The 22,808-nt window shown below is 33.8% G+C and overlaps 3 protein-coding genes across 9 annotated transcripts; 1 reads left to right on the top strand and 2 right to left on the bottom strand.

Moving 5' to 3' along the window:
- Positions 1–238: 238 nt before the first annotated feature.
- Positions 239–10,516, bottom strand: LOC149651024 (phosphatidylinositol 3,4,5-trisphosphate 3-phosphatase and dual-specificity protein phosphatase PTEN-like). Of its 6 annotated transcripts, none has more exons than XM_089847777.1 (13): positions 10,364–10,516; positions 10,208–10,285; positions 8,018–8,112; positions 7,861–7,945; positions 7,260–7,304; positions 7,007–7,181; positions 6,830–6,937; positions 6,621–6,762; positions 6,369–6,532; positions 6,003–6,229; positions 5,241–5,355; positions 4,909–5,101; positions 239–535 (listed from the first exon to the last, which is right to left on the bottom strand). In XM_089847777.1, the coding sequence occupies exons 2-13, from the start codon at positions 10,270–10,272 to the stop codon at positions 510–512; spliced, it is 1,440 nt and encodes a 479-aa protein (XP_089703903.1). In that variant the 5' UTR covers positions 10,273–10,285; positions 10,364–10,516; the 3' UTR covers positions 239–509. The 6 variants fall into 6 exon arrangements, with proteins under 6 accessions (XP_089703903.1, XP_089703907.1, XP_089703908.1 ...); XM_089847781.1 differs by having other exon boundaries at positions 8,018–8,777; positions 10,364–10,496; XM_089847782.1 differs by lacking the exon at positions 10,364–10,516 and adding an exon at positions 8,383–8,777 and having other exon boundaries at positions 10,208–10,345.
- Positions 10,517–10,946: 430 nt separating this feature from the next.
- On the top strand, positions 10,947–13,299 carry nmd (no mitochondrial derivative). The gene is made up of 8 exons (XM_089847783.1): positions 10,947–11,135; positions 11,254–11,295; positions 11,354–11,600; positions 11,682–11,770; positions 11,830–11,872; positions 12,186–12,382; positions 12,437–12,633; positions 12,687–13,299. The coding sequence occupies exons 1-8, from the start codon at positions 10,974–10,976 to the stop codon at positions 12,826–12,828; spliced, it is 1,119 nt and encodes a 372-aa protein (XP_089703909.1). The 5' UTR covers positions 10,947–10,973; the 3' UTR covers positions 12,829–13,299.
- A 903-nt stretch (positions 13,300–14,202) lies between these two features.
- Positions 14,203–22,509, bottom strand: BicC (protein bicaudal C). 2 transcript variants are annotated; one of them, XM_089847774.1, is made up of 16 exons: positions 22,175–22,509; positions 21,676–21,728; positions 21,491–21,560; positions 18,937–19,016; positions 18,718–18,876; positions 18,452–18,505; positions 18,100–18,345; positions 17,770–18,015; positions 17,640–17,697; positions 17,354–17,427; positions 17,034–17,286; positions 16,633–16,977; positions 16,292–16,474; positions 16,042–16,225; positions 15,469–15,985; positions 14,203–15,386 (listed from the first exon to the last, which is right to left on the bottom strand). In XM_089847774.1, exons 1-16 carry the CDS (start codon positions 22,344–22,346, stop codon positions 15,156–15,158), a joined length of 2,925 nt encoding a protein of 974 aa, XP_089703900.1. In that variant the 5' UTR covers positions 22,347–22,509; the 3' UTR covers positions 14,203–15,155. The 2 variants fall into 2 exon arrangements, with proteins under 2 accessions (XP_089703900.1, XP_089703901.1); XM_089847775.1 differs by lacking the exon at positions 22,175–22,509 and having other exon boundaries at positions 18,937–19,018; positions 21,492–21,560.
- Between the last annotated feature and the right edge of the window lie 299 nt (positions 22,510–22,808).

Raw genomic sequence — 22,808 nt, 5'->3', positions numbered from 1 at the left:
TAATCCACCCCCACTTCCACCAGTATAGAAAGTGACTTACGTGTGACGTAACAACGTCGTAAAACACGGAAGCTCCACTTTAAAAATGGACGAATAGGAGGATTTAATCCCGGTTGGTTTTACGAAAAGCCAAAGGAAACAAAGAATTACCAAATGAATTTCCTATCAAAATTCGTAGAAATTTATAGGCCTAAATCGAAATAAAAATAATAAATAAAAAAAACTTAAAAACTCCAAATAAGGTTAAAAATTTATTACACCGTTGTTTTTTTTTTAATATAAAAATGCTTAACCCAAAAAAAAATGTAAATTAAAAATGGGCGTACTTGTTTTTAATAATCTATGTAATATTTTTTTTTGCTTTAAATAATTCACATTAATAATAATTAAAAAAAAAGATAATCTGTTCCTTAAATCTTGAAGAAGTCAAGAATTGATTGTTTTCTCGTAAACAATCAATAAAACTTTGTTTGTGTTTGTATGTTTGGAATTTCGATGTGTTTTTCCAGTCATAAATGAGTCGATTCTCCTTGTTCTATAAGAAAAAATTAAACAAAAAAAAAGAAAACAGAAAATTACTAAAAACAAAAATATTATATTTATAAATAAAAGAGAATAAAATAAACATTTATGTGAACAGTATTTTATATATGATCTTTAAACATGTGACAATTTTAGGTATTTCGGAAATACCTAACAGTTTTTTTTTGCGTCTCATAATCGGAAGTAAGGGGGTATAGTAGGTATATTGATGGGGATGTTTCTACATGACATTTATACAAAATTGGAACTATATTTAATTATGATTTATTTATTTATTTTTATTCATTTTTTTCAATACCACCCATAGGATTTATTTTTGTTTTTGTATTTATATTTTGTTCGACAGATTGTTTTTTACTTTAGGTGAAAAAAACACCCAAATATCTGCTCCTATTTTCAATAATTAATTAATTAATTAATTAGATTAAAGACTAAAATCTACTCTAATGCCTCTCGCTTTTGTCGCTGAATATACTGTATATATTTAATGTTGGCCTGTTGATTAAAAACGGAATACTGATTTTCCTTATTAATAAATTTCTTTCACGTAGTAGGCTACATTTACAATTTGTTTAAAATATTTATACCTAGAGTCTCCTCCGACTAATGCATTTTTGAAAATATTAAAATATTTTAATATAAATCTCATTTAATAATATTAAAAATCTAAATAAATGAATTTTTAATAAAAGAAGGATAAAACTATAACACCGGGGAAACCATTTTGTTTCGTTCCAATGACCTTGACCCCTAAGCCTATTTTGGTCTGTTCTAAACCCTCAAGGTTCGTCCAAAACTAACTAAAACTAACCAAACGTAAATAAATGAGTTTTAATTATTTTTATATTAATTGAATTAGATGGTTTAAAAGATAGATAAAACTATAACACCGGGGAAACCATTTTGTTTCGTTCCAATGACCTTGACCCCTAAGCCTATTTTGGTCTGTTCTAAACCCTCAAGGTTCGTCCAAAACTAACTAAAACTAACCAAACGTAAATAAATGAGTTTTAATTATTTTTATATTAATTGAATTAGATGGTTTAAAAGATAGATAAAACTATAACACCGGGGAAACCATTTTGTTTCGTTCCAATGACCTTGACCCCTAAGCCTATTTTGATCTATTCTAAACCCTCAAGGTTCGTCCAAAACTAACCAAAACTAACCAAATTAAAAATTAAATTCACTTCACGAAATTTCCCCCTATTTTAAATGCAATGTACCCTTTAAATTATTAAATAAGAAATATATTAGAATATCATATCTCAAAAAATGCTCGTTACTTCTCAACTAATTTCAATTTGTTTTTTTAGTTTCATCAAGAAGTGATATCTAGTTTATTGGGGAGAAGGTATAAATTCGCCACATTTCCAGCTTTATCTCCAGTCCAAACGTATAGTAGGTCCGGAGTTAATCCCCGCCGCCTCTAAATTACAACCAGCATCTCATTGGTTCTTGAAAACTCACGTCAGCGCGGCGACGCGAATGACGGGAAAATTACAGTCATATTTTCCGACTGAGGAGAGTGTAGCGAAATAGCCCGGTCTCCTCCTTTTACGTCCCCCCCTTGTATTTTGAAAGGGGGACTGGGACTATGACGCGCGAATACTTAGGCATCTTATACCTTCTCCCTAATAAACTAGATATCACTTCTTGGTTCAATACGCGAAAATCTTAAAAATTCCTAAGTAGAATGCTAAAACCGCTACCAAAATACTTCACATTTTTTTTCTGTTGTTGTTGTTGTATCTCTTAATTAGTTAAACACATTTAAAATTTATTTAAACCCGGCCCAAATACGATTAGTTATTTAATACCTATATTACTTAATTTCTTAAAAAAAATTATAATAATAATAATAAATCAAAAAAGTCCTGTCCTTAAAAATAAACCCAAAAAAAAAAAGAATTGTAGAAACAGGTATCGCGCGTTCAACAATGAAGTTTTAACCCCCCCCCCCTCCCAAAAAAAAAACAAACCCCAATTTAATTAAAATTTCCCCCATTTTTACGTAATTTTTAAACAATTAACGAATGTAGTTGGTTTTAGTTAAGGTGTTTTTCGTTTTCCCTTCTCCTTCGTTCGACTCTTACAAATATTGACAACGATACAGGCACGGAACATATTTCTTATTTTTTACCCCAAATGTAACAATTATGGGTGGTAATAGCATTATTATTATTTTTTTTATATCCAAAATGGCGATTAGTACATGGCAAGTACTCGTGATTTCTTTTGTTTTCCCGTCGATATTTTGTTTTTAATTAATTTATTAATAATTTTATTTTAATATTCGCGGATTAATTTTCATTGGAAGGAGAGTATAGGAAGAGTATTTTTTTGTTTTGTTTAAAAAGATCACCTTAAACCCTCCGATATTCCTTATTTTTAATTTATTTTCCTTTTGTTAAAAAAGCTCATGATATCAGGTGGAAATATAGATTTAGGTACGAATTTCAGCCTTTCATATCATAATATTTATTTACATTTATATATATATATAATTTTGTATTTAAAATTATCCTTCTCGGTTGATCCTAGTTTATTTATTTACTTAGTGGAATCGTTTATTTACTTACGGTTTGAAAGAGATTTCGAAAATATCTCTTAAGAAATTTCTTAAATAATAATAAAATACTAACGAATAAACTTAATTAATTTCTAACTTTTAAAGCTGTGTTTCCACAAACATTTTAAATAATTGTACCCAAAATCGCGACCGTAGTCCGTAAATCCAGGAAATAAAGAAAATAACCCTTAAGCCTTGTCATTTTGATTGTTTAAAAAATAATTCGGCGGAACGGTTTAATAAAAAAAACAACCCCGTAGTTTGAAAAATAGATTTTCAAATAATTCAAACCCATTTCCTTAAAAATTTAATTAATTTTACCCAAAATCGCGACCATAATTCCAGGAAAGAGAAAGAAAAGACCGATTTCCCAGGTATGCGGCGCAAAGGCTTAACATTAAGCCCTTGTCATTTTGATTGTTTAAAAAATAATTCGGTGGAACGGTTTAATAAAAAAACAACCCCGTAGTTTTGATTTTTAAATAATTCAAACCCATTCCCTTAAAAATTTAATTAATTTTACCCAAAATCGCGACCATAATTCCAGGAAAGACAAAAAAAGACCGATTTCCCGAGTATGCGGCGCAAAGGCTTAACATTAAGCGGAACGGTTTAATAAAAAAAAAACAAAACAACCCCGTAGTTTTGATTTTCAAATAGTTCAAACCCATTTCCTTAAAAAATTAATTAATTTTACCCAAAATCGCGACCATAATTCCAGGAAAGACAAAAAAAGACCGATTTCCCGAGTATGCGGCGCAAAGGCTTAACATTAAGCCCTTGTAATTTTGGATTGTTTAAAAAATAATTCGGCGGAACGGTTTAATAAAAAAAAAAACAACCCCGTAGTTTTGATTTTCAAATAATTCAAACCAATTCTCTTAAAAATTAATTAACTTCTAACTAAATTTAAATAAGTTTTGGGACGCAATAAAAAAAACAATACGTAAATTATTTAATCCCTAAATGAAAACACAGCTTTATAGAAAATAATATAATAAAGAAGATATTTAAGAGAGAGAAAGTGAGAGAGAGAGACGTTCTTTTCGAAAAACATATATTTTGTACTTAGGCGATAATTGGTTACTTACGTTTTTTGAACAACCCCCCCTTGCTTGAATAATAATAATAATAATATTAGTGGATCTAAGTTGAATTAATTAAAAATAAAGTATTTATTTTTTTTTTTTTTTGTTTTTTTGGGTTTCTTTCGTTAAACTAATTTGGGGGGGGGGGGGGGGCCTAATATTTTCTACAGTATTTTCCCAAAAACCCTTGGAAAAAATACGTTAAGTAGAAAAAGATTCTATAGGTGGTTAGACTAAATATATATATATCCTTTGTTCTTCTTTCGTTTCTTTTTAAATACATGTATGACTAAAATAAGGTAACGTTACTGGCAATAGAAGATGATGAATATCTGTACAGTGGGATCGAAAACTTACCCTCTATTACGCGATTTCTGAAGAAAAAAAAAACAGTCTGAGAAACACGAAACGAAACGAAAAAGAAAAGAAAAGGCGTTTACACGAAGTAGTTCAAAACTTCAAACACAGATTGTCTCACGATAAATAATATAAGAGGATAAGATGAATTGGTATTGGTGTTGGTGTAACTGCGTTTACGATTAACGAAGTGTTTATGAAATTCATATACTTCATATATCGGTTAGGTTTAATGAAGGAAACGAACACGTTTTGCCCTCCCACCCTTGGTTAGTTCTTTAATTATTTTCTTTAGAAATGTGCCTAGAAACTACGCGTTTTATCAAACATGAGAAGTCTCGCAACAACCTTCATATTCATACTCCTCTTCCGTCTCAGTATCCGTTTCGTCACATTCATCATCGTGAAATTCATTATAATGGCTCGCTACACCATCAACGCTATTCAAGATTCGCGTACTTTCTTCGTCTATCTGCGGCGAATTACTAACTTGCGGTAATGGTGGTTGAAGTCCATTTATTTTTGCAAAAGTTAACTTAATCTGTGGAATAAAATTAACAAAAAACAGAGGTGTCAGTCACTTTTAGGAATGAATTAATTTTTCGATAACAGCCAGGAAAGTTCGGAAGTTTGGAACAATACATTTTCATCGATGAAAAGTATTAGGTAACGAAACGTACTTTAAAATCTGGTGAACAATGTTTGTGTGTTATATCTTTGCTGGCTTTATCCAGTTTGTCTTTAGTGAATGAAAGAGTGTAAGGTTCATCACAGTTTTCCGTTACTCTATTACTGCTATTGATAAAATAATAGAAACAGTATACAGTTTAATCAATGGTAAGATCATGGATGAAGGATGCGCGTGAAGAAATTTGTTTTCACTCTACAGGATCGGCAACTCCCTATCTCGAACGACAGAATATTCTGTATATACTCTGTTACAACGTCGGTTGTCAGCACGCGTAAAGCTATTTCTCTATGTAACGTAGCTTTGTACGTGCTGTCAAGAGACAAAAAGTAAAAACTTCAGGATCTTCAGGATTTAAAATATCCGCGAGTTTTTTAGCTCGAGTGCACGAACCTCTAGGCTTTAGTTTCAAATGCGTGTAGTAGACTGTATGCAATTTCACACGTATTTGAAACTAAGGCCTAGAGGTCCGTGCACTCGAGCTTAAAAAACTAGCGGATATTTTAAATCCTGAAGATCCTGAAGTTTTTCGTCTCTTGATAGCACGTACAAAGCTACGTTACATAGAGAAATAGCTTTGCGCGTGCTGACAATCGACGTTGTAACAGAGTGTATACAGAATATTCTGTCGCTCGAGATAGGGAGTTGCCTATTCTACATGTAGAGTGAAAACAAATTTCTTCACGCGCATTCTTTATCCATGGTAAGATGCAAAAGGGGCAATGGTAAGACGCGAAAATTGATATAAACTGACCATATACTGTTGTTTGGGAATGAGTTTTTATGAATGCCACACGCGCAATCCTTGGTGAAACTTGGATTTGTTGTTGTTGTTGTTGTTGTTGTTGTTGTTGTATCAGAGATCGTTCCATTCATACTACCACAGCAAATGGAACTGACTCTGGTCCAGTTGTGTCCTTCTTGGTTTTGAAACCTTTTTTGAGCGAAGAAAGTGTTGAACCAGAACTGAAATATCCTTTCCTATTGTAATAAAAAGAGTTAATTGAATTAAATACAATTAAATATTTAACACAAAGAATGCTATGGAAACAAAGGAAAACAAGTTAAATTTGTTATTCGCAAGGTTAATTCATATAAGTATGTTCAAAAGATTGCCAACCTTTTTCATCATCTTAGGCTTATTAAAAAACTCTACTCTGATGTCACCGCAAAGCATTAAAGGTTCAGGAAAATCAAACTGTAGGAACTTGGTGCTCTTCTTTGATTCTAATGTTGGAGACGTGTAAATCGTGTTTTTACCCTGAGAAACTCTAAAAAATGGAGCTGTAGCGAAACACGAGAAACATACTATAGTTTTAGTGTTAATTACTTTATAAAAGTACCGAACGGAAAAAATAAATCCTAAACTTACTACAAGGTCCTCCATTATAATTTGGAACTGAATTCAAATGCAAAGATCTTAGAAAAAGTGTTGCTGGTTTGTACTGTAAATTATTCCTGACTAGTTCCTCATAGTATTCAACGTATCGAATTTGGCTCGGTATAGTAACTCCCTAACGTAGAAAACGACACAACAATTACTTAAAACTCAAATGTTGGTGTTTCGTTCATTATATGCACTTTTTTATCGTGAGTTCGTTTTTCCCCATAAAAGCTTAATGCTTCCGAAGCGGTTGCTGACGCTTTAACATGAAGCATGTATGAACAAATCATAACACCAGTTCGTCCCTGTAACAATGAAAGTGTGTCTAACAATCCATAAAGTTGAATTATTTGAAGTTGTTATTTTCTATATACTTTTCCAGCTTTGCAATGCACAACAGCAACATTTCTAGTATCTTTGGCTAACCAACTTTCAACATCTTTACAGAATGCTTCGATTAATTCCATCGGTGGTGGGTTATGGTCTTCAAAGGGATAATGGGCTACTACGTTTTTGAATTTACTAATATCATATTGCCTTTCACAGCAACTAATATATAATATATAATATACAAAACTCATTAGAACTCCTCGGATACTACACTCGATTGTCTTAAATGGGTCTTACAGGTTATATATTTTATAATGGTCTTTATGTTGAAATTCCAAAAACCTTAAAAAAATTTAGTTTAGAGCTATTCTAAAATAGTTTCAACACCAGGGGTGTGTGAGTACTCGTTAAGTTCGAGTATCGAGCCGAGTACTCGACTCGATACTCGATAACAACACATTGAGATACTCGAGACAGATTCGAGTAGCTTTTTAACATCTTAAATACTCTGACAAATACTCGAGTCCGAGGCTTACAACTATAGCAGACGATGAGTTCATGATCATTTATTTTGAAAATCAATTGTTCAATGTTTAATTGATCACGAACAATCTTTTTGAACTAGTTCGATATTAGATAATTGAAAATCTTCTTCGTTATTTTTAAGAAATTTACAAAATTGCTACTCGACAAGTCAATATTTGAGACTCGATAATTACTCGAAAGAACAAATAAAATTTGACCTATCTAAATTAAATACTCGATACTCGAAAGTATTTTTGAGACTCGGCTCGATACTCGATAAGAAATTAGTTTCGATACTCGGACTCGGCTCGAAACCGAAAAAACGGGACTCGCACACCACTGAGGTCAACACTTTTGGGAGGATCGTGCATACCTCCTAACTTCGTCTATGTGATTTCTATAAACACCTTCAAATTTTTCTGCAGGGAAGCCCATTGCTATTATAGTGTCAAGTATGTCTGTTAAATTAACTCGTTAATGAAAAACTTATAGGTAGAGCTATAGAGATATAAATTTCTTCGAAAGGATACAACTTAGATCTAAGTCAAACCCATTTTTTTGGTAACGTATCTTCTTTTTACTAACGAGTCCTCTTATTTTCGCAGTCATGATAGCTTGTTTCAGACTACGTGGCAAAAATGAGAAACGTCTAAGGTCCCTCATAAAACGTCTCGGCATAAGGGATGTTTTACCGTAAACCGATTTAAACGAAAAATAAACTCGGGACTTGGGATAGTAATTAAAAAATGCACAGCATATAACTTGTTATAAGGTTAACAAACGTGACCCTTATATCAAGAGACGGTATATATATATATATATATATAAATAAACGAACACAAAATATAAACGGGATTAAATGAAGATTATTATACGTCGCAATTTAACAATTTACCCCTTGGCACAATGCATCTCTGATGCTTTTCTACGAGATTTTTTGGCTATATACAGTTTTGAGAGTAAACATGTTCATTGTTAGAGTCAATATATAGTCTTGATAGATTGTGCGTTTTTCTTATTTAATTTTAACCCTAGAAAATTCCGACTGATATCACCGATATCGGAATAAAATTCAAAATAATCCTATATATTTTTAAAACACATAGATAAAGCTCTGATTTAAGCAGTTTATATTCAAATAGATAATATCACACACAGCGAAAACTTCATTTGGCACATGATTTTTCCAAAAAAACCTTTGAAGTCTTCACTAATATTTTTCTTCATTAACAGTCCATATCACTCTTGATCACTGACTGACACTACACTCTTCGCAGTACTGATAAAAACCTATTAATTACAAAGAAAATTATGCAACCAAGACCTAATTTAGTTCCTAAGACTATAACCTAAAATTTGATACATAGCCAAAACATTTTTAACGCATTTTAAAAATTTGATCATTCTAAGAATTTTTTTATATATATATAATCATAAGTTAATAAGATATGTTCCATAAGTATGACACTACATATACTCCGTAATGCTACAGATTTACTAAGAGCTAGTTCGAGAAGGACGCCAGAATTGACTAGGTTTTGCAGTCCATCATCCAATTTAGTCTATGCTAAGCTTTTGACAGCGCCTCACCAGGCGTCGCTTTACGAGTATCTATGACGTTTCACCTACGTTGCAGTGTTGTTCTTGGTAGTACAATTGTACTTTTTTAGTACATTTTAAAATCTTCAATACGAAAAGTACATTTTAATGCTTGAAAGTACATTTTCAAATTCCATTTTTTAACATTAGCGTCTATGGGACGAAAATTACGCCGCAAGATGGCGCCAAAAGCCTTTAGTTTAGGGGGAAGGAAATTTTAATACCCCCAAATGGAGAAAAGTACGTTTTCAAAAAGCCTCCCATTGGGGTAGTAAGTTTTACTATTGGGGAAAGTACGTTCCCAAAAAATCTAAGGAACAACATTGCTACGTTGTTACTTCATGACACGCTCTCAGTAACCAGTGACAAACTTATGGAACATGTCTTATGAGCTTATGATATAATACATGCAAAATTTTGACATTATCCCAAAACCTAATATGTTATATGTAGATGTTAACTAATCTGGGGTATAAGATCATATCTGATCTAATTGACGTACTAATCTATTTTTATATTTGACGCGATATAATATTAAAACCATGCATTAAAAGTGTTATTTTAAAAATAATTAACTATTTTATGTAAAAATAATTAACATGTGAAATAAAAAGAAATGTGTAGAGTAACAAGTGGTTTAATAACAATGTGTTAACCAATCATTGTACTGACTTGCAATGGTTTTGTAATATTGCACAAATCAGACTAAAACGTCATTACTACTGTCAAATATGAAACCTTAAAAGATCTCGGCACTGTGGCACATTATTTAAATAAGCTAGCCAAGGCTTCTGTTTATACTCTGATAATATTTAATTCAAACATAAAAAATATATGAATTAGGGTTGAATTGTGTCATTTCAATATCTAGGATTATAACATCGCCGGAATCGCAACAAATGATTTAAAATTTTGTCGCATTTTTGTAACAATTTCTAAAAAAACGCTCAATTTCCTGTAAAAGCTTGGCCTCACACCGTTCTCTACTATCTTATATTTCAATGATATTTTACCAGCGGCCAGCATTATCTATTTTTATACAAAGGCCTAACGAAACGGGCACAAATTTTTAGGGAGGATAAAAAGTTTTATCGCGAATAGTATATAAAATTTAAACATACTTATCGATATTTGTCGCTAACCGATTCCTTTCCAAACAATCACTCCAACAAATTAACAATTTCATTCGCTGAATAGATCTATTGTAAAATATTTACATTATTTCTACATCATTTTAGCGTCTCCGTCCTCCATTTTTAATTCAAATAACGGCTTACCAATTTAGCAGAGCAAAAAAATAAAAAATAAATCTATAAAATACAGTTCCAAACTACTCTGAACTACTTAGTTACAGTTCACAAATAGCAAAATAAAGAAAAAATGCGCGGAACATTTCGCAATCAACGGAGGAAGTACTCGCAAGTTCCTCTAAAATCTGATTCTGATATCAAAAGTATAGCAATTAAAATCAAAAGTGACAAATTTTAAAGGGTGAGCATGACGTCAACGGTCAACCACACCCCCTAATCGATAAAGGCAGCAATTGGTAATGATACTCGTGACGTCACAAACCGCGGCGTCGTAGACAGGCTGGGAAATAGCACACTTCCTCTGGTCCAAAACCAGTTTATTAATTGCTTGGACTAGTTTTTTAATTCAAAAAGTGGGGGTTACTGGTCCTCGGGACCAGTTTATTAATTGCAAATCTATTGGAGAACAAAGGCTGGGACCAGTCCGGAGACCAGTTAATTATTTTGGGGACTAGAGGGGTCACTGGTCCCAAGGACTAGTTTAAAAAATATCCTTATTTCCCAGCCTGGTCGTAGAGAGGGTGGCGTGATCGAGTGGGCTATGCACAAATTTCCTTAATTTAAAAAAAAAATCAAAATGGCGGGTGACAAGGTTAATGTTTCGCATTTAACTCGAAATGAAATGATGGGATTAGTATTTAGATTAACATTATTTGGTGCATTAACATATTTTGGCATTAGATGGATGGTAAACGCGATCGATCCAACGAGAAAACAGAAAATAGAGGCTCAAAAACGTGTAAGTAAATCTATTTTACGCAATCTTAGCCAAGGCTTAGTGTATGATTACATTAAAATTGGTCGTTAAGGAAAAATATTACGTAAAATTTTAATTTAAAAATTGATTTACCTTACAGGCTGAACGCATTTTAAATCGTATAGGCGTTAAAAACGTTAAGGTGTGTTTTTTAGTGACCAATTACACGAAAAATAATGAAAAATTCTTAATTAATGTAGCTCTCAGAGTATGAACTCTCAATAGCAGCGCAATTAGTTGATCCAGGCTCAATTGGTGTGTCATGGGTAGACATAGCTGGATTGGATGAAGTTATCCAAGAAATCCGTGAAACTGTAATCCTACCTATTCAAAAAAGGGACTTATTTGCAGGATGCCAACTAATTCAACCACCAAAGGGTGTTTTACTTCATGGACCACCTGGGTGTGGAAAAACCATGATTGCAAAAGCCACAGCCAGAGAAGCTGGTAAAAATTTATGAACCATAAATGGTAAAACAGTTAAACTGATCATGCCAATGGATTTTCTCTTAAAATTTTAAAAAAAAGGGGCCAGATTTATTAATCTTGAAGTATCATCGCTAACTGATAAATGGTATGGGGAATCTCAAAAATTGGCTGCTGCTGTTTTCACTCTTGTAAGATAAATAATTTAAGATAAAAGGAGTTATTATAATCATTTTAATTAATATTTAAGGCCATTAAAATTCAACCATGCATTGTTTTCATTGATGAAATTGGTTTGTTACTTGAGACTTAAAATTTCTCACAAAAACGGATTTATGGGATAAGAACGTCGGAGCTAGCGAATTCACTCCCCATCCTCGCATACTTTATTGAGAAACTTCGTCTGCTTATATTTTGACTCCACCCACAAATTCGATCTCTAGAAGTAGCTATATACAGAATTTGTGGGTGGAGTCAAAATATAAGCAGACGAAGTTTCTCAATAAAGTATGCGAGGATGGGGAGTGAATTCGCTAACTCCGACGTTCTTATCCCATAGATCCGTTTTTGTTTCTCACAATTAAGACTTACTTCCCTTTTTTATAGATTCATTCCTGAGATCACGTGACAGTCATGATCACGAAGCTACTGCCATGATGAAAGCTCAGTTCATGAGTTTATGGGATGGATTAATAACTGATCCAGCTGTACAAGTTATTGTCATGGGTGCTACCAATAGACCACAAGATGTTGACAGAGCAATTTTACGCAGAATGCCAGCAATGTTCCATATAGGACTCCCTGTAATTTAATAACTCAACAAATTTCAATTAAAAATTAATCTAACGTCTTTTCAGAATCGCATTCAAAGACGTGGCATCATTAACTTAATTTTAGAAAATGAAATTTTGGCTGAAGAAGTTAATATGGAAGAATTAAGCAGACTTACCGAAGGATTTTCTGGAAGTGATTTGAAGGAATTATGTCGTAACGCCGCTTTGTACCGTGTTAGAGATTACCTGAAAGACGAAGAACATAACAAATCAATTAATTTGTAAGAAATTATTAATTTTAATTACGTATTTAATAATTAATTAAATATTTTAGAGCATCTTCTGATGGTGAACATTTCCACGATACCCTCAGACCTTTCATTAGGGAAGATTTCTTAGGAGCTTTGTCAAAAATGAAGGAATCAAAAGTGGCATCTGGAATTATGGGAAAACACACTGGTTTAGATTTAGATTAAATAAAATATTAATAATTTAAATTATAGTTACAGAGAAAAAGAAGTGCGTTCTTTTAGGTATTTATTTCACAAAAGAATTTTGGTGGTTAACAAATTTTAAGCTTACCAAAGTGACTGACTGACTTGCTTCATAAAAAACGAATAATAAATTAATAATGCACAAAACTGTGATATTGCCATACCAATCAACATCATTTGCGCCATCGGAGTACAGTTGCAAGTGCAGCCAATAATAAACTGTTAAAAATCAATTTATTATTAAATAAATAAAGAAATACCACAACTGTTTTGTTTTTGTTTTTGTTTTGTTTAAAACAACTTTGAAAATATTATATTATCATGAATTTAATTTAAGTTATGATCTGTATAGTAGGCATAAATTTGATGTAAATTACAAAGTCACTTGTTAAAATTAATTAATTAATTACCTTTTGTGACTTAATAATAATGAAATAAAGTGTCAAGTTACAATTTGTTTGTTTTGAGTCTGTTGATCATCTGGGAAATGTTATTTTCCAAGACCTACTTCATCACCGAATTTTATCATTGTCTTTCAACATTTAATATCTGTGCCTTCATGCGTCTGATAAGTGATGGTAATGTTGCAAATCATCAAAAGTTTTCGTATGTTATAACGATAGTACTTCGCGTATTTGCGAGAAACTTCAAACTTTGAATGGAAAATATTCAAGATTATTCATAATCACCTTGTATGGAAAACTTGGTCGTTTAACATTTAGTATCTGTGTTTTTATGGGTCTGATATTCATGTTGCAGTTGCAAATCATCAAAAGTTTTCGTATGTTATAACGATAGTACTTCGCGTATTTGCGAGAAAGTGCAAACCTTAAATGGAAAATATTCAAGATTATTCATAATCACCTTGTATGGAAAACTTGGTCGTTCAACATTTAATACCCGTGCCTTCATGCGTCTGATATTCATGTTGAAGTTGCAAATCAACAAAAGTGTTCGTATGTTATAACGATAGTACTTCGCGTATTTGCGAGAAACTTTAAATGGAAAATATTCATAATAACCTTATATGGAAAACATGGTCGTGCAGAATTTAATACCTGTGACTTCATGCGTCTGATAAGGCATGTTGAAGTTGCAAACCAACGAAAGTTTCTGCAATGTTGCTTCGTGTATTTAAGCGAAACTTCGAACCTAAAATGGAAATTATTCGAGATTATTCTATTGATAAACACTTTCTATGGAAAACATGGTCGTGCAACATTTAATATCTGTGCCTTCATGCGTCTGATTGCCGCAAGTCTAGAAAACGTTTCGCAGTAATGTTAATTGATGAATTTAACTCCAATCCAATCCTATAATGGATAATTTAATAGAGATTACTAATAACGGTTTAAATATAGTCAAAATAAAATTTTTATTTGCATAATAATTTTAACTAGAAAGAAATTTTGAGAAAAAAAAACAGTTATACAATTGTCTTAAGTTTTTTTTTAAAGTTATATTCAATAGTACAAAATTCCATTTTTTTTCAAATATTAACAACTTGGTCCGAAAAAATATTATTAAAATTACAGTATCGTAAATCTTCCAAAAAAAATTGTATATTGACAAAAAGAGAGCAATGGGGGGACAAAAATAATTTTTACAAACCTACATATCAAATTTTCTTATTGTAAAAACTTATCATTTTGAGTTACGTTTCATAATAATATCAAAAATTCTAAAGGCAAAAAGTATTTTTTTTAAATCTTTGGTCTTAAGCGCAGATGTATAAAAATATTTAAGTTTTGGTTCTTCGTAGCATGTATTGCACTTTATATATATATCACAATGTTGTATTTTTTCACGTTAAAAAAGGCATAGTTTTCTCCCCATATTAAACAATTAGGAAAGTAGTTAGTTATAAAATAGCTTTGGCTATATTTAAGGGCTAGAGTGTTACGATTCATATTATACCTCCTATTCTATTTTTAATTACCTTCTACATCCTAAATAATAACAGGAGCTACAATACGAATCTTTGTCAAGAGAATGAGTTAGTATAATTTTTGATTTTCTTTTTTTACCAATAAGTAAAATATTTATATTACGTAAAAAACTAAGTTATATTTAATAGAGGTTTTAAGATTCATGCTAAAGGAGATTTTTAAAGCAGAGCAGAGCTATTGGGGTGAGATTCAAAGACGCTAGGAAAAAACCATTATCCATTTCTTGGCAACAATTATATAACAACAAAAAAAAATTAAGTAAATAGTTGTGAGTATTCGTATAATTTAAGGGTTTGTTTTAGTAAAAACTTTGAAATGTTCTATAGAAACTATATAAAGCTTAGTTTGGTCAGTTTCATCCTACCAGTTTGATTTTCCTGTTGAGTCATAAAGTGTTTGAGGTTGTTGCCTGGCAAATATGGCACGACGTTCGGCACCAGGAGCAATATGAAAAGCGCGATTCATGATTTTCGCCTCTTGTTTATTTTTCAGCTCCGAAATTGCCATTAACATCTTGCGTCTAGCGCTGAATGGAATTCCCAATTCATTCAAATCTTTTTCCGTTAGAGTCAGGAATGTTAAGAGATCGACCTGAATAATGAGAAGAAAATAAATAATAAATAACATCTGCACCTTCAAGAGGATATGAAATAAATAACAAAAAAGTTCTCACTTGTTGTTGTCTAAAAACTTCCAAGAATTTTTCCAATCCTAGTAGATTAAAAAGTTGCGTCAAATCTTGAATATCTTCCTGAATCGTCAGTGATGGTTTTGGCATAACAGAGTCGAAAAAATTGCTGTAACTGAACATGCTATCAACCGCGGCAGTGGCCCCTTCGCAGCTATGTTGTGGATGTTGTTTGACTATATCAACAGACAACTTATTCCAACTGTCAGAGGACATCCTGGTTGTGCCACTCTCAACCTCTTGAAGAGTTTCAGAGCGTTTAGGTAGTATTCCATTCAATTTAAGATTATTCTTCAGCAAATTTTGCGGCATTGACTTTGAGAATCCGCAACCAGACCAAACATCTGTTGGAATCCTAGCGGCAGAACTCAATGGTTCATTCATGGCCTTAACAGCTTGAAGTTTTCTTCGTGTATAGTCTTCCTCGGCAATTTGTCCCAACGAATACCTGGACTTCCTCTCACAACCAACTGTACCAATAATCTTAGAAGAGTTTACCGACCTATTTAATAAAATGGTTAGCACTAAGACCTTCGCGAAACATTCCTGCTAATATACTTCGTAGGAGACGAAGGTGTGGAAACTGTAGACGAAGGCCTCCCTTGAGAAGGTGCTTCGAAAGATTTCGTCACAGCAACTAATTCCTCATCGTAAGTTGGTAGTTTTGAGGCGGGAAATGATACATCTTTGTAATCTGGCCTATCACCCAACCAATAAGTACTATTCCAACTCGCCTGAGAATCTACAGTCAAAAAACGCGGTTTCAATATCGGGTCTTAAAAGAAAAGAATTAACAACTCAACCGAACCTTTATCAATACTTAAGCTATCAGTACTGCCACTATACGACTGATCAGTGCTACCATTGTACTGACTATAACAGCTACCATCAGACATCATAAAAATTGGACTTTCACAGGGGCTAGAACTAACAGGGCTAGTTAATCCACTATTGGGTCCGCTACCAGAACTTGTCGTACAAGAACTTGACACTAGCAAACAAACAGATAGACCGAATAAACAAAATTAGAACTTTCGTCATACTCTGGAATGGAATGGACAGATCTAACTAGGAACCACAATGAATGGTCGTTTAACCCAACATACAGTAATTCCTAGTTTTGTACAATAAAGAAAGAAAGCGTTATACAATGGTCGGATGGTGTCGAACCGCGTGATGAAGGATTAACATTCATTTCCATCATGGTCTTATGAATTAATCCACTCAAAGCCGATTCAGAGATCTGTTGTTGAGCCGCGTAGCCAATCTGGGCTTGTAATAAAGCGCCATAAAAGTTGGACGGATTCGTAGCTAGCTGACTCATAATCCATGGCAATAGAGGATTGTTGCTACCAGGAATTGGGTTAGAGGTTGGAGGCGGTGGCATGTTGAGAAATGGGGCTTGAGGAATTGGAGGAAAGTTACGATTGCCGACACTGTTCATAATTAATGGATTCCCTTGACTATACGAAGCCATTTCTTTCAAAGCAGTCGCTGTAAATTTCAGTTTACTATAAACCCTGCGAGGAAAGGTTTAGCTAAGATCTTACGTGGTGGTGGCGGCGGCATAGTTTTATCCTCTTTGATTGCTGGCGCACTAAACTCCGGAACACGCGGATAATGGTACACTTTGGCAGGAGGTGGTACAGTATCTTTGACTATGGCTTCTCCAGCGAAAGGTGGAATAGGAATAGCGTGTTTTTCGCAACAATGAGGTATTTCAGATTTATCCAAATCAAGTAAAATACGCCGCACTTCGAAGAGATACCTGGAATCCTTTTCGGAACCCCTCACCAAAATTGACTAAAAAACCTTATTGTTATTAGAGACTCCGCGAATGCTGGTAAACTCATTTAAATTTAATTTATACCTTAGTATTTTGTTTTGGTTTTGGTCTAATTATAATATTGACATTATAATGGTCCATTAGTTTCGTAACAACACCTTAAAGATTTTTGTTTGAATTTTAAAATAATGTATATGCACTAAAACGGACATGATATAATATAGGGTAGTGGCAGTTCCCAGTTTTTATTATATTATACTGTATATAAAGACAGCATGGAGTGCCACGTTCCTAGATTATAGAAAATGCCTCGATCTCTTTCATTTCACCCCTCAAAGAAATATAAAAATTAAACGAAGTAAATAATTACCGGTGTCTAATTCTTGACCCTCTTTTAGATCAAACATAAGAACTAAGGGAAGATAACCCTACATACGCAAAACAATAATTTAAAAAAACGAAACCCCTTCAAGAACATAATAAATTTAACAAAAACTAACCATAGTTTGTTGCCAAGCCAAATAGACACTATCAAAATGTCCCGATATGGTCACCGTCGATTTTCTAGGCAACTGAGTTAAATTAGGATTAAAGGCAGACAAAGCCGCTAAGGCAGCCGCATCAGGAAACGTTATCGTAGCACCAGTTTCCTTCATAATAGTTTGTACATTCACATTTCCCCTTCCCATTAAAAAGGACTGATGTTGCGACGGTACTTCCAATGTCATGGTTATCGGCAAAACAGTCTTAAAAACAAATATAAAAAATAAAACTGCCTTAATTTCAATTTAAATTAAAATTCTAACGAAATCCGAGGTTATATAACCTACATTGCTACTGCCTGTCAAATATCCCATGAGTATAAGCAGACCCTGTCGGATTTGGGTAACTTGGCGTCTACACCCACGCACCACGACAGTAATTGAGCCGCCACGAGGTTTTGGCCTTATACTGATGGTGAAACAATAAGTGTGCTGTATAAGTTGCAAAGGGGAGCTAGTAACGTCTGGAATAGCGGGAGGGTAAGGTGACGTCGAAGAAGGGAGATCAAACGATATAACCAATGGAAGAAGTTCCTGGTAAATTAAATTTTAAATTAATTAAAACAACCCGTACACTCCACTTGAAAACTCTCCCATATAGTATAAATATTTTGTTACACAAACGTATATTAGAACCTACCCTTATTCTACATTTAGCTTTTTCGACACCGTGAGTTTGTCCAGCTATCGAAACCTATTTTTATAACATAAAATATTATAGACATCTTCCACTCATACCATATCAACCTAATAGGGCCGGATTAAGAACTTGTTGGGTCATACTTTCATGCAAAAATTGTTAAACTAATTTTAATGGACACCATGAATTTTAAAAAAAAAACCCTGAAGAGATACCGGACCCTTATGTGGTAGTTAATCCGGCCCTAATGTTATCAATAAACTGACTTGGTTGCTTTTTTCGCCAATTGTGTTGCGATTAGAATCGGGGAAGTGAATATGACAACCCGTTTCCTCCATGACTTGTCTGATATTGTGTCCCCCTTTGCCAATTATGTGCGAATGATCCGTGAATGAAACATCCATTTTTAAAGTAACCCTATTCCTCTAAACATTCCATAAAATATAAGATACTGATATCGGAATTGAATTTTAGGTTTTAGTTACTTTAGTGTCCAAATGTTCCAACACCTTTTCCCTAGCCATAGTAACGGCTTCGTGGTCCCCGATAATTTTAATGTGCGGATCTATAGGTTTATAAAATTTTACATAAACTTCTATAATCGAAATGAACTAGCTACAAATCCATATATTTTGTGCTTTGTTCTCAAGTCTCAATTGTGTTCTTGTGAACGCAAGGATGGGTCTATCAGAAATTAAGTATGAATGACCTCTTAAATTTAATTAATAAATTGAAACATGCTAATTTAATTAAGGTGTAAAATACTTCAAAATAACTCGAAAGCGATGACCCGAACAGCAAAACACTTTCGGCTCGAAATCACCCAAAGAACATACCCCCTAATTTCTGATAGACCGTTCAGAAACACCCTGTACACACTTCACTTTCTATGAAAGGTAAGCTACAAAAATTGTTATATTTTTACGTTTTTGATTAAAACCAGATGCTAAAACTATTTAAGTACTAACTTTCATAAAAAAAACTTAAATGCTTTTATTAAGATTTGAAACGGCTACTAATTCTGCACCATTTTTTTTCCGATGGAATTAATTTTTTTTGGGTGTTACGGGCCTCTATTGTAGGGGAATGCTTTTTATCCATATAAAATATAAATGCAGAAAATTAAAAAATGTATTTTTCGTCCATGGTTAATGTAAAGGGGCTACTTTGGGTCCGTTTTCTAAGTTTTTTGCCCCGATGCGACAGTAAACAATTTGGGTTTTTGACGTTGGAATGGAAACTGATGAATGGCTTCCAGCAACCATGGTCCGGAGGGGGTGAAACTGTTGGGTACAATTTACTTGTACGCCTATTATAAAAAGCATAAAAAAGGCCTTTAAGGGTAGAGGCCGCGGTCCCATGAAAACCCCTCTTTGTGAAGAGGGCCATTGGTGGTGGTGTCAAATGATACACACAAGGAAATATTCCAGGGTAGCGGGGTGGAAAGAAAACCAGAGAGAGTGAGAGAGAGTGTGCAAACCGGGGTGCTGACTGAATGAATACTCTTTCCAGTAGAAAAGAAACAACCATCCCTTTCTAACTCATAGAGAGGTTAAGTTCGAATTATATTACAGTAGAAGTCCCTCAATTGAAGTTAAACAGAACAGACTTCCTTAACCGGAAAGCGTTTAACACGACCTTCACTGTTAAGTGGCATAATAAAACCAGGAAATTCTAGTGCTGATAGAGGGAGTGTTTTAACGCAATGATGATATCACAAGTTCATAAGTTATATTCCATAAGTTTGTCTCTGGTTACTGAGAGCTTGTCATGAAGTGACGTATGTCTTAGATTCTCGTAAAGCGACGCCTGGTGAGGCGCTGTCAAGGGCTTAGTACGGACTAAGTAGGAAGAAGGACTGCAAAACTGAGTGTAGTCAATTCTCGCTTGTCGTTCTTGAAGTAGCTCTCAGTAAGTCTCTAGCATTACGAAGTGTCATACTTATGGAACATACCTTATAGGTATGGGACGAGCTTGTATCACATCCATTTAGTAACATCAACAAGGACCAAGTGTCGTGCGCTAACTACAAATTTCTGCACCTATCTTGTTACACTTCTAGTGATTAACTTCCAACTTTATCAAACCATAACCCATTACCATTCTGCTTAATGTTTAATTTAATTAACAATTGTCAAGAATATGTAGGTTTATATTTTAATAGAAAGTCCTCAACCACTGAACAATTAGCGTCAATGAATTCCTTCAAAATAATTGTAAGAAGCCACTATAGCGGTCGGTTCAATGTGTGAACTTGGCTTCCCAAAACACAGATCCCGAGATGTTTTTCTTTATTCCCTCTCACTCTCTCCCTAAACTAAAGCTTTTCCGCAGACAAGTATAAAAGAAAAATAAAAGCTCGCTCGTACCAGAGTAGAATTACTACTATATATACGCCCGGTCCACCCACCATGACAGATATTCCATGGAAAGCTATGTTAGTACTTAACGACACGTTAAATTCGTATTGGCGTTAAGGGCTACGTGGCTTCACTTAACGGTGTAAATAAATATCGTCAACTTATTCCCTTTTCTTTACGATGTTATCTGATTTAACAGCGTCGCTTGACACTACAACTGAAGCTTAGGTTTCACTAAAGAATCTGGTAACTCGATACCATGTACAAAGAGGTTTTCGTAGATGGGCCTGGATTTCGTCGAGAAAAGTTTTTAACAACCCCACAATTCAAACCCCGCTCTCTCTCAAACCTCTGTTGGGGTTTTCGTTTTCTATTGACACCGGCCCAAAAGAAAGTTTTTTAACCGATTTAACTAAACACTGTAGCGAAATAAGTCAGGCTGATAATATTCTCTCTAATTGTTGATAAGTAAATAATCTTATATCAAGTCTAAAAAAGGCGCAAAAAAATATTTGTCAACTTCGCGTAACAGGAGATGACAAAGCGTTTAGAGATAAGATTATATATAAAAAAAATATTGTAAGGAAATAATCATCATTTCCTGTCTAATTACGAACTAAAATTACCACGAATTATAAAACTAACGAAGAAAATACAAAGAATGTTTATAAAACCTAACCTTTTTTGGATTTGGCGCCAACTTTCAATTTGGAAGGCCATGAAATATTAGTATTCGTCTCTTCCATTATCTAATGATTTAATCCAAAGTTAAAAAGAAAAATCCATTTTAGCCCGACGACAAGAAATAAAACAGAAGTCTTCTCAGATTACAAAATAAGATCGCGAATAAGAAATGTTTTTTACCCTTTGAAAGAAACGTTCAGCCGTTTCCCCTGCATATTCCAATGAACTCTGACCTGAAAATAGGGGATATATTCAGTGAGCTAAATGTGATATCTAAAGACACTAATTAGGAGTTTTTAATTAACTCTATTCGAATGAAATAGCTAATTTAAAGTGAGAATTCACTATTGTTGCTTTGAAATATTTGTTTTACGAAGTTTGCCTACTATTCACGATAATTTATACACGTGGCTACTAGACCCCCACGGCCGAGCCGTTATTTGTTTCCACGGCAAATGAAACCGAGGGGCTAATCACTGCCAAATTCCCTGTACACCGATTAATACACCTAATAATTTTGCACTGTCAAGGGCATGGCTTTTAAAGATTACGCGTGATCACTTTAGCACAGTCAATCGTGTACACCGATTACACGGAGTGACCGGCCCCTCGAATTTAAATTGACCCGGCTAAAGATATTGACCCTTCCGTGCAATAATTAACAAAAACCAAGACTTACTTTGCAGCATTTCTTCCAACTTCCGTCTATCCACACGGAACCTAACCTCAGTAAGATTAGGATCATCGTTAATTACTAAACTGGTCAATGGTCCACATAAGTTTTCGGTAGAATCGGCCATCGATGTGGTTGCCTCGTCCGAACTTTCCGATTCCGCAACTGCGACCCGCATGTTTTTAAAAGTTACACACGCCGTTGTTGTTATTATTTTCGTTACTTGGTTAGTCACGTTTCTTTTGTTGTTAGATTAAAATAAAACAATAGCTAGCCACGTGCGTCTACGCGACTCAAAGATTCCCCCCTTTATGTAGAAGTAGTTCATCTATCTGGAATATTTATAGGCTTTTGGTGACCGACTCACCACTTCGTATCATTCGATGACAATAAGTAGTTCCGACTTATCTCAGCTTTGATAAGGCATTATTTCAGACACTGTAGCTCCATCTATAAAAATGTATCCCGCGCGGTTTTCAAAATAAAGATAGAGGCGTACTTTTGGGTTTGACTTCGTGATTTTTGAGTGAGAGGTTCATTCCCGCTTATTTACTCTTGATAACAAACGCCTCAATTCACATCACTTTCATGTTTTATTTACACACCCCGGGAAATAAACGTAGAGTGACCGAACTAATGG

The sequence above is a fragment of the Phalangium opilio genome, unplaced genomic scaffold (assembly GCF_054372755.1).
Source record: "Phalangium opilio isolate 3A_F unplaced genomic scaffold, DU_Popi_V2 ptg000082l_1, whole genome shotgun sequence".
In the NCBI taxonomy this organism is placed as follows: Eukaryota; Metazoa; Arthropoda; class Arachnida; order Opiliones; family Phalangiidae; genus Phalangium; species Phalangium opilio.
This window is presented reverse-complemented; position numbering and strand designations above follow the sequence as displayed.